The sequence below is a fragment of the Pipistrellus kuhlii genome, unplaced genomic scaffold, assembly GCF_014108245.1.
Source record: "Pipistrellus kuhlii isolate mPipKuh1 unplaced genomic scaffold, mPipKuh1.p scaffold_m20_p_2, whole genome shotgun sequence".
NCBI classification, from domain to species: Eukaryota; Metazoa; Chordata; class Mammalia; order Chiroptera; family Vespertilionidae; genus Pipistrellus; species Pipistrellus kuhlii.
In genome coordinates, this window is record NW_023425515.1 from 60,424,159 (window position 1) to 60,436,282 (window position 12,124).

Sequence of the window (12,124 nt, forward strand, 5' to 3'; positions counted from 1 at the left end):
CCACAGAAACTATGCAAGCCAGAAAGGAGTGGCAAGAAATATTCAAAGTGATGAAGAGCAAGGATCTACAACCAAAATGACTCTACATTTAGAATTGAAGGTCAGATAAAGACCTTCACAGACAAGAAAAAGGTAAAGACATTCATCACCACCAAACCAGTATTATATGAAATGCTGAAGGGTATTCTTTAAGAAGAGGAAGAAGAAGAAAAAGAAAAAGATTTGGAAAAAAAAATGAACAACAAAATGACAACAAATACATACCTATCAACAATTGAATCTAAAAACCAAAATAAGTGAATAAGAAATCTAATGAACAGAATAAACTGGATATAAAATAGAATTAGGGGCATGGAAATGGTACAGACCAACAATTCTCAGAGAGAAGGGGGGTGGGAGGATAGGAAGAGATTAAACAAAGATCTTATATGCATATATGCATTACGAACACAGACAATAGGGTGGCAAAGGCCTGTGGCAGGGCGGGAACTGGATGGAGGGAGGATTGGGAAAGGGGGAGAGAGACATCTGTAATAATCTCAACAATAAAGATTTAAAAAAAAAAATTTTTTTAAGTGGGCAGGACTTTCTTACCCACTGGCATACCTGATTCCAGCAAAGGAGTATGTCAAAGTCTCAGGTTTCCTAATTTTCAGGGGAGGGCATCATAATGACTTTACAAGGTCATTTGGCAAAACATAGCAATATTAAAGATGTAACTATCCATTAGCAGATAACTGCACTTCGAGGGCCTAAGGAAGTAATCAGAAAAGTAAAAATTAATTATGTGCAGAAATATACACTGCAGCATTAACTACGAGTGGGGAAACTGGAAAACATTAAATGTCCAACAGTAAGAACCAAGTAAGTTGGCAGGGGAGGGCAATGGAGGAGATACATTCTGCATTTCCTCAGTGGCTTATGTTGGATCTAGAATATAAAATGACATGAATTTAGAGACTTTCTACCTCTTGCGCATTGCCACATCTCCAAAATGTATTGCACTGCTTGGCACTGAATAGATGTATATTTCTTAACTGAGACTGAAAGAAGTCCTTGCCCTAAACTGACTGACTTTTATAAACTTGTGTGGCTTTCAGAATTTGAGAATAGAAATATGAAAACACCCTACATCTACCGTACATGATACGAATGAGCTATTTTTAAAGATAATGACAAAAAGAAAAGCTAATTCAGAGTATCACTCAAAATTAAGTGAGTTTTATTAACCATTTTTTTTTAATTTTCTCCCCTTTCTTGCAGCACGTAGCATCATAAGTCCAATATTGTTATATTATATAGCAAGTTTCTTTTTTGGAATTTTCAGTGCAAAACTGGTTCAGTTGTGGATGTCTACTGTTTTTGGTGATGATATCAACCATATAAGTCTCAACTTTTCAAGTCTGTACCTCATCTTTTTTATTTGTAAGTGAGAAGCCTATCCCTAAAATGAAATCACATTGAAAAATTAAAAATAAAGATATCAAAAATTCACAATAGACATACTAAGCAAAAGTTAGTTTAAAACAATTTAACTGATCTAGAATAAATCCTTTTGTTAAAATAATCTATCAAAGGAGATAAAAATGTTAGTATCTATACAACAGAAAACAATATGCCCAAATATATAAAGGCAATACTATTTAACCAGAGAAGCAATTGTTTTGAAATTATACAAAACAATTTGACAAAACTCATAATTACAATGAATATTCTAACATGACTCCCAGATAATTTCATAGCCAATTTGAAGGGAAAAAACACACACACACACACAAAAAAAAAACACAAAAAAAACCCCCAGCATGCTATAAAAAGTTTTAAATAAAAACTTAAATGTGGGGTTTATAAGATTTGTAGAATTTTCCTTTCTAAAACATAATGCATATCCTTTACATATACCTGTAGACCATTTACAGAAATAAACTAGACTTCAGAACTTTTCAATAAAATTCTAAATCCACAATGCAGTTAAATACTAACTACAAAAGGACGATCTTAAAAATAATCATTCTAACTGCATGACATTAAATATACTTTTCTTGGAAACTCAGAGATCAAATAGATCAAGTAAGACTACATATTATAAAATTCATTATTAATCCATTTATTACCACTTTCTTCTCATGGAAATATGGCAGGTATCGGTAATTAGCTATATCACTATTTGCTGACACAGTCTCAGAATCATGTTCAACCCAGTTCTTCAGATGGCCTTATAAATGATTTGAAGTTGGCCTATGTGACAATACCTAGTCAACAACTTATACTATGTACTTCCATTGGATTTTAGAATAAGGCAATGTTGCCTATTCTCATATCCAAGATTAAAAGTTGTTCTGGAAGATCTAGCTAGGAAAAGAAAAAAGAAAGAAAAGAAGAGAAAAGAAAAAAAAAAAGAAAGAAAAGAAAAGCAAAGAAAAGAAAAGAAGAGAAAAGAGTAAAATTTATATATATTTGAAAGAGAAATGGTTACAGTAGTTGCAACATTCTAGATTATATGAAAATTTCAAAAAAATAAGCCAACAATGCTTTTTTAAAAATATATATTTTATTGATTTTTCACAGAGAGGAAGGAAGAGGGATAGAGAGCTAGAAACGTCAATGAGAGAGAAACATTGACCAGCTGCCTCCTGCACACTCCCTACCGGGGATGTGCCTGCAACCAGGTACATGCCCTTGACCAGAATCGAACCTGGGACCTTTCAGTCCGCAGACCAACGCTCTATCCACTGAGCCAAACCGGTTTCGGCCCAACAATGCTTTTTAATAGTTAGTATAAAGTTAATATAAAAAATCAGTACTGTCCTTATAAGTCAGCAGTAACTAGTTAGAAAATATAATGAAATTTTGATTCTCTTTACGTTGGCAAAAAAAATAATAGAATATCAAGGAATAGACTTACAAGAAGTTTGGACCTAAACAGAAAAACTATAAAAGTTTACTGAGAGTATAAAATTTGAATTAATTGAGACAGAAAAAAAAAACCAACACTTCCCTTTAGAAGTGCTAATGTAACAGGATTTATTATTTTCATGTCTGAGGAAAGAAAAGCAGAATGTAGAATTTTGAACTTTCCTAATGACTCAGTGAATTAAAGCAAATTACAATCTATTGATGTTACAGGATAAAGTTAATGAATTAATTATGAGAATGTGATCAATCTGTACAAGTTCTTTATCATAATACTTATTTTGTGCTTACCTATTTTCTTGCAAAAATATATCCCAGCAAATATAATTTCCTCTAACACCATTTAGTAAGCAAGCATAACCTCAATATTAAGGGTTATACCCCCCAGGAAATAAGCATTGTGTCAAAATGTCTCTCACTAAACATTTTAGAAAGTGAAATTCTAGGGAAAAAATGTATGAAAACAAGATAGAGTGAATATAAATAAATCTAAGGGCAAAGGACTTTCACTCTATCCTGGCTTAATGTTTATATTTTTAGTATCTTCAAGGTAGCCATTATAAATATTTTCCAAATGTTACCATTGCATAATAAGTTACAATGACAGTTCAAGACTTGAGTGCCTTAAAGCACCTATGTCCACAGATCCTTCTTCTTTCAGAATTCAAAAATGACTAATGTGTTATTTTTATGGCTTAGGTACCATTTCTAGCCAGAACTAGAGAATATAAAACTTGTAATTTTCTACCTCTAAACTAAGAATAATACTGACTTAATGAAAATGTATCAGAATCAAACAATGAAAAAAATATGTGGTTATCATATTTTTACTTTTTTTTGTTTTTGAAATTATAACAAAACAATTTAAAGAGGTTATCAGGAAATATTAACAGTGAGAGTAGGCAAAACATAATTATAAGTAGAGATCTTTCTCTACTAGGTAGGAATTAAGTGCTTCATAAGCCTACAGTTATTAAAATACAATTGTTGTAACAAAGGAATACAAAGTAAACCAAAGAAACAGAAGGTGCACATGTAGCAATTTGATAAATATGGCAATATGATAAAAGTGACATATCCGCAATGTTCTTCAGTATTAAAACAAAAATCATTCTTTTTTTATTAACTAGACAGTGTCTGCAAAATATTAAGTTTAAAAAAAGCCCAATACAGAACTATCAATACATTACTGTAAAATCCCATTGTAGTTTTTATGTGACTTTATATATATATATATATTGAATGTATGTCACCATAAATGTTCACTGCGTACTTCATTCTCCAAGATATTGATCCAATTACATGAAATTCCTAATTCTATAGCTTGTAAAAAAAAAATCCAGAGATCTGCTTATGATTTCTAAAACACTAAAAATTTCTGGAGTAGCCTTCCTTATGATCTCTGCTACCTCTTTTTAAATATGCTGCAGTTTCTGGTTCATAGTAAATTTTACTGAAGATGAGGACAAGGAGAGTTCATGGGGTAAGTTAGACTTTTATAGTTCACAGTTCAATTAAATCTATCGATAATAGCTACCTCTATTTCCTAACTTTTCTATGTTTCCTGCTTAATTTTTACCACTTGTCGCCAGCATAAAAATTCATTAAGCACCATCCTTTAATTCTTGAAGCTGCCCTTGGAGTCTCATCCTCTATTCTCAATTAGTTTATCAAATTATTTCTTCTAGGCAAATATAGCCCTGTCACTAATAGAAATCTCAGTTTAAACTACGTTAGAATTATAACTGGGGTTGTGGCAGTGGAATGCAGGTGTTCTGTTTTAAAAATATATATAATCTATACTCTGCCATATTATTTAAATTCTTTACAGTGATAATATACTACTTTCATAAGCTGGAGGGGGATATAACTCTACTAGAGCTATTTTAAAAATATGCTACAGTATGTACTTCAGGCTTTTCAGTCTCCCATAGTAAACACATCAAAACAAAATGAAACTGGGGAAGTAGATTCATATTGGGTTTTTACTGACTCAACTCCCTTAGACCTGTCACCAAATCAAACCATTTCTATTTCCTGCTGTCTCCCAAACAATAAAGCATTTGAAGTTCACTAGTATATAAAGAAATTATCAGCTCACTTCCCTTTCATTCATCAGAGCCCCTCTGGACAAACAAATTAGACCTGTATCTGATGCTCTAACTTTCCTAAGGCCCACAAAGAGTTTGTGGGCTCCACCTTGTTGCCTATGATATAAAGCCAAAAGAGTGTAAGGACGTCCAGTATAGACTTTACCACACAATCGGGTGTGAATCTGAGGAGGAAGAAGGAGGATGGGTGGTGTTAGTAATTTGTAGTATTATCCAATTGAAACCATGTCTGGTAGCCTCTCTGTAGAGTCACTGTACTATCAACATTTTTCATTCCATACTGAAACCGGTTTGGCTCAGTGGTAGAGCGTCGGTCTGCGGACTGAAAGGTCCCAGGTTCGATTCTGGTCAGGGGCATGTATGTTGGTTGCGGGCGACGCTTCTAGCTCTCTAGCTCTCTCCCTTCCTCTCTGTAAAAAATCAATAAAAAATATATTTAAAAAAAGATTTTTCATTCTTGGTAAAATTAATACTTTATATTTATTTCTTTTTAAAAAATAGGTGAGCTAGTTGGAATGTCTGGAATCTTTGCACTGGCAATTATGGGACTTTTCTTAAATTCTACAAATTTGAAACCAGGAGTTGAATCACTACTACTCAAGTGAGTGGCCAGCATATTTTTACTTTGTTTTATACATTAGAAGCAATAAGATTGTAATAGTAGCTGCACCTACAACTACATAGTCAAAGTAAGATACTTCCTATAAACTCTGTTGCCTGTGTCTTCTACTCCTCTAACTTTAGGCAAAACTTTTAAGTTCACCTTCAGTTCATGTTGGCTCTATTCTCCCATGAATTCCTTCACCATATACTCAGTAATTTCCAGTCTAAACCACTAGACAAGATTAGGAATAAGGGAAGGCAAGTGAGACACTCATTTCAGGCACACAATTGTTAGAGGGTACCAACAAACCTCAATAATCAAGACAAATAAATAATGTGTTTAATGCAATATTTTGGAGCAAACTAATGCAAAAATATTTTTTAAATATATTTTATTGATTTTTTACAGAGAGGAAGGGAGAGGGAGAGAGAGTTAGAAACATCAATGAGAGAGAAAAACATCAACCAGTCGCCTCCTGCACACCTCCTACTGGGATGTGCCTGCAACCCAGCTACTTGCTCTTGACCAGAATCAAACCTGGGACCTTTCAGTCCTCAGGCCGACGCTCTATCCACTGAGCCAAATTGGTCAGGGCTAATGCAAAAAAAATAATAATAATAAAAAATAAAAATTAAAAAAATCAATGATGAAATAATAAAATGTTAAATTAAGATAAGATCAATAATACTGACAGTTCCGTTTACCTCAGGCTCCATTAGAGCTCAGCATGGCACTGATATTAGAGTGTAAGACCAATATATAAATGACCAGATTTTTAAAGACCATAAAGAGATGTCACACAAAGCAAATTAAAAGGTCAATCTAGGGCATTTGAAGAGGGTTAGCAGTGTCATAAAAGAAAGAATGACCAAACTAAAAGTAAGTCTTGTATATAAAAAAAGAAAATATGGGCAAACTTAACTTTAGTAGAAATATACCACTGTGCTCAAGGACACCCAACTGAGGATGTATGGAATCTGCATCGGCCTCAAATAAGGGTGCTTCCTGCAAGGCCAGAGGGTGGGAACTTGACCTACATAATACAATGGCAACATATGTGTTAAAGCCCTGAACACAATGAGTTTTGGAGTTTGGAAGAATGTTATAGAAGATAGAATAAATTTAGAAGTCAGAAGTTTAAAAGCATAGCATCTTATAAGATTTTGGAGCACTTCACTAAAGTTTTATATCAATTACAATGAAAGTCGGTTGTACCAGCAGCTAAGCAGAATTAATTGGGCCACAGTTGTAGGAATGATTCAAAATATTGCACTAATATTCACCTGTATCTATGGGAAGTAATTATGAAGGCTCCCTTCACCTTCTTGCTCTAAATGAAAGAGAGGGCCGGATCTTCTCTGAAGGCATTAGTTTCTTTGCATTCCTTAAGACATGGTATCTTTCTCACCTGCTTCCCTGGTACTATTGAGCCTAGAGTTGAGGTAGGCTCTGTACTTCAGTCATTTCTATATCATGGTTTCTCCTCCTTCCCTAGTGCAACCTAATTCTGAAGCTCGTGACATCAGATTATACCCCCTTGGTTGTCGTTATCCCTAGAGCCCTGAGAAGATTCTCCTTTCTCCCCACTCAGTGTGACTTCTCTCCATTACTCTATCACCATTCCTAGTGATGTCCATCAATATACACACAATTGATCCTTTACTCTTCACCTTTCAGTTCTCATACCTCTCTCCTCCTAAGAGCATGTCCACCATACCCTGCTTCACCCACCCACTCATATGTTCATATAAATAACCACTTAACAATCTCAACTTCAAGAATCTTAAGTATCTAAAACATGATATGTATTAGTTTCTACTCTCCAAAATAGTTGAAAATAAGGTAATAATGGTAAATCCTACTGCATCCTATAATAACCTACAGCAGGTCCATACTACTCTTTTAGAGTAGAAGTGCACCATCTCCCATCTTTTCAGTGTTCGCCCCCCAGTACCACAATTCTAACAATTCTGCAAACACGCTGAGACTATAATGCATTTATCTTATGATATTTTACTGATTCTTACCCACCTCACTTACCCCTTTCTCAGATCATTTCTTTTGTTTAAAATCATATGATTTCTCATTTCATTTGACTATAAGTCAAAGTTGTTTTAATGGCAAAATCCTATGATACATCTCTACATTAACTATGTGATTCTTTTCGACCACTCTCACCCTCACCCACCTTGTTCTAGCCACATTGATCATTTTGCTGTTTCTCAAACATGCCAAACATGTTCCTATACAGGCTTGTGTCCTTGTGTCTCTGCTCTTGGGATGTGCTTCCTATAGATATTGCATATGCCCCCTACATATGGGCAAAAGTAGCTGCCTCACTTCTTTCGTGCTTCTATGAATATATCACCTTGTTATAAAGAAATTCTCCAAGTAGGAACTACTTTCTTACCATCATGTATAATCTTTTATTCCAAGCAAATTGATGTCCCTAAAATATCCAGTCCTTAAGTTCTTATCATTCTTCTAAGCTAGTCGTTGTGCTATGTTGGGTAATAAAAATAATACAGATGCCTAGATTTATAGAGTCAAAACCGATGAGGGTGAGAGCACAGCACTTTTAATATTTAAAAACTACCTCCAGCCCAATTAGTGTGGCTCAGTGATTGAGCATCGACCTATAAACCAGAAGGTCATGATTTGATTCCCCGTCAAGGCACATGCCTGGGTTGTGAGATTGATCCCCAGGTGAGGTGTGCAGGAGTCATCTGATCAATGTTTCTCATGATTGATGTTTCTATATCTCTCACCCTCTCCCTTCTTCTCCAAAATTAATAAAAAATATGTTTTTTAAATAAACAAACCTCTCTCCAGATAGAAGTTACATACAGATAAAGTTGTAATCCTTTCCTAACATAAAAGATCTACACTTATTAGCATAACTCATGATCCCCCAAATGAAAGAAAGGGACTTTAAAAAAATATTTAGAAGCTTTTTTTGTATGTGCATGACTTACTATGCACACACACACACACACACACACACACACACACATCTATTAGATGAGTTTGGGCCTTAGTGGTTTGGCTCATACCAGTATGAATTTGATGGAGACTGATTCTTTAGAAAATCTGGTTTTCTCTTCATCATGTTCCTCTCATTAACTTCTACCGCATATAAAATGTCTTGATAGATTCTCATTATTTATGGCTTAATTGATTTTATTATATTTTATGGTAATTAATAAGACTAATTTTTGATATTTGATGACATTTTTCTACAATATTAAGGTTAATTTTTAAATTATGTAATCATTAAATGAGTAGTAAAGTATGATTGATTCATATCCACCACTTCCTTGACTGAATTATCCTACTCAATATTTACACGTGACTAGGTGGATGTAATGCTTTGAGAAACTTTCTTTGGGAGTGACATGTTTATGGTGCAACAATTGGATTTGCATTTGATAGGAAAATTAAAACACAATTGTCATAAAATATATTTTAGTGTGTTTTCTCCAAGTTAATGTTGAATGCAATATTTAAATCCAGAAGGTAGTAGAATTTAGAAAGTATGGCCACACTTATACAAGAAAGAGATGATAGCTCTCTGCATAGAATAATAAGCCTAAATTCAGCCATAGAAAAATCCTATGTAATAAAAGGCTAATATGCAACTAGACCAAACGGTGGAATGACTGGTCACTATGATGCACATTGACCACTAGGGGGCAGACACTCAATGCAGGTACTGCCCCCTGGTGGTCAGTGAGCTTCTATGTTGGGAGTGCAGCTCAGCCAGAAGCCCTCAGCTAGGCTCATGGCTGGAGAGCACAGTGGTAGTGGTGCTAAGGATATCCAACTGCCAGCTTAGGCCTGCAGAGCCCTTGGACATTCCCCAAGGGCTCCCGGACTTCGAGAGGGCACAGGCTGGGCTGGGGGATCATGTCCCCCCTCCCTCAGTCCTAAATTTTGTGTACCTGGCTTCTAGTATTTTAAATAATTTGCCTTAAAATTTGCTAGGCTAGAATGTTTTATATTAAAATTTTCTCTGATAATTCCTAGGTACTTTTACTTCTTAGGTATAGTTCAGAAAGAGAGATTTCTTATTAATGTATAGAAGATTTACTTTTAGTGTTGAATTTATTTTTAAGCAAAAACAGTATTCCTGGAGAAGAGGCAAAAATGATCTTTAAAGGGTTTTGGGGCAGTCTGACAATGTACGGGTAAAACCAAGCTTCAGTCCTCTCATAAAATTGTATTCTTGAGCCTTTTTAATATTTTCAATATATTTTTATAGTAGTTGACATTAAAGACATGAAATAAGTTGAAAGGCAGTGAGGAATCAGTTTTATTTTTATTTATTTTTTTTAAATATATTTTTTTATTGATTTTATACAGAGAGGAAGGGAGAGAGATAGTTAGAAACATTGATTAGAGAGAGTCATCGATCAGCTGTCTCTTGCACACCCGCTACTGTGGATATGCCCGCAACCAAGGTACATGCCCTTGACCGGAATCGAACCCGGGACCCTTCAGTCCCCAAGCCGACGCTTTACCCATTGAGCCAAACAGGTCCCAGCAGGAATCAGTTTTAGATAGCCTCCTGTGGACCCAGCACCCATACTGGATTTGAGTGTGCTTTCCCAAGCTGCTTTTTGTGCCGCTGGTGAGAATCGGAGCTCTGGGATTGACAGAGTTCTCCTGGACTCAGGAGCTCTTAAATAAACACATGCTCACAGATCTCAAAAGGAAAATCCAGAAAGGGCATTCATAACAGTAAAAGATTCATTCGCATCTTCTATTGTAAGTGCTTTCTAGATTTTAGGCAAAGATTTCATTCTCTCGTTATGTAAGTCATACTAGCAGTTCAGTATTCCCTTTCAAGATCAATGATTTTAGTTCTTCCTGTTTGATAAAAGGACTTCACAGTTAGTATCTTTGAACATAATTACAACTTAATCATGTCTTTCAAAGTCAATCCAAAAAGAAAAACGCGAATTGACATTCAGCGTAAACTGACCAAAATTGCTTTAGAATTGTTTATTTGCCTTAGTGCAACTTTCTCCCCAGTTAAATTATAAGCTCCTTGAGTGTTTATAAATACTTTGATCTTTATTTTCTTGATAATACTTAACACAATGCTTCAGTCACATATGAGCCTTGCAAGAAATGTATCAATTAACCATAATGAACTGTATTTAATTTTTTTTTCTACAAATGCAGATTCTGGAATTGTCTAGCATTTGTTGCTTTTCTTATGGTGTTTACTTTTATTGGACTTCTAATTCCTGCACATACGTATTTATATGTATCATTTTCTGATATATTCTATTCATTAAATATGTACTTCACACTTACTGTTTTAAGGTAAGAACATCATTTAAAGTTTTCTGTTTATAAAACACTGAATAAACCTGAAGATATTCTTTTAAATAATAAAAATGTTTCATTCCTTAGAATGAAAATTTGATTCTTAACTTGACCAAGAATCATTGGCAAATTAGTGATTAGCTGTGTTTTTCTGTTTGTTTTCTGTTTTTAACTTCATTTCAAAGCAATGCAAGACCTCTGTAAGATTTTTTAAGATTAGAAAAAAAATTATAATCTTACTTCCTAGAGGCAACCCTATTAACATTTGTTCCATTTCATTTAGTAATTTCTCTTTTTCTCTGAGGGTTCATGAAGTTAAATGCCATCATAAATTTTAAAAAAGATATTCTTACTTTATTTGCTTAATATTTCATAACAAATAATTTCCTTCTAATCATAATTGGAAAGAGGTTTTTAAAATCATAAGGAAGTTCTTTTCGTAAATGTCCTTTTGCTCAAATAATTTTTGTCGGCCCTTTTCCAGTATGAAGAGGCAGAGAAAAATCTGCCTATATAAGTGAAAAGGAGATGACAGAGGGAGAAAAAAAACACACTATAACTGGAGACTCTGAATTCTGTAATCCCCATCATTCAATCTGTTAACATTCTATAATACTTCAATCCAGGAAAATCAGTTGGGAGTTGATATCAAGTTGTCTAGTGCCAAGTAAATAAAAATTAGTCCCAAATTATCAGATACAATTAGTATAAAATATAGGAATGATATGTAAATGAAAGAAGAAATAGAAATGAGTTGACCAATATTGTGTAGACTCAGATTTATGTTTACAAATAAAAAAAAAGAGAACTTTTCCCCTACTTCCTACTCATTTAATTTACTTTTATTTCTTTTTGGGATTCCAGACAGAAAAAAAGAAAAAAAATTTTTTTTTAAATAAACACACACACACACACACACACAGAGAGAGAGAGAGAATCTCAAATCTTTTTCTTTTCTGCCTTAAAAAGCATCATCAAAAGCAATGTGGAATTTTCCTATTGCTCACCCTAACGAAGAAATAAAGAAGATGAATGTCATTTTCTTGGCAAGTCTCTGTACGGAATACCCTTCGGCCTTTCTTTGATGCTATGTACATGAAAGATGTCTGAAAGTTGGCAATTCTACAGGGAAATGATGGAAAGGAACAGAGTAGGATGAGAT

The 12,124-nt window shown here is 34.2% G+C and overlaps 1 protein-coding gene across 1 annotated transcript in view; it reads left to right on the top strand.

Moving 5' to 3' along the window:
* Window positions 1-12,124, top strand: part of SLC9C1 (solute carrier family 9 member C1) — a 101,570-nt gene that overhangs the window by 21,189 nt on the left and 68,257 nt on the right. The window contains exons 7-9 of the mRNA XM_045583781.1: window positions 1,264-1,425; window positions 5,526-5,625; window positions 10,816-10,959. Coding sequence (XP_045439737.1) covers window positions 1,264-1,425; window positions 5,526-5,625; window positions 10,816-10,959 — 406 coding nt within the window. The remainder of the gene's footprint in view (window positions 1-1,263; window positions 1,426-5,525; window positions 5,626-10,815; window positions 10,960-12,124) is intronic.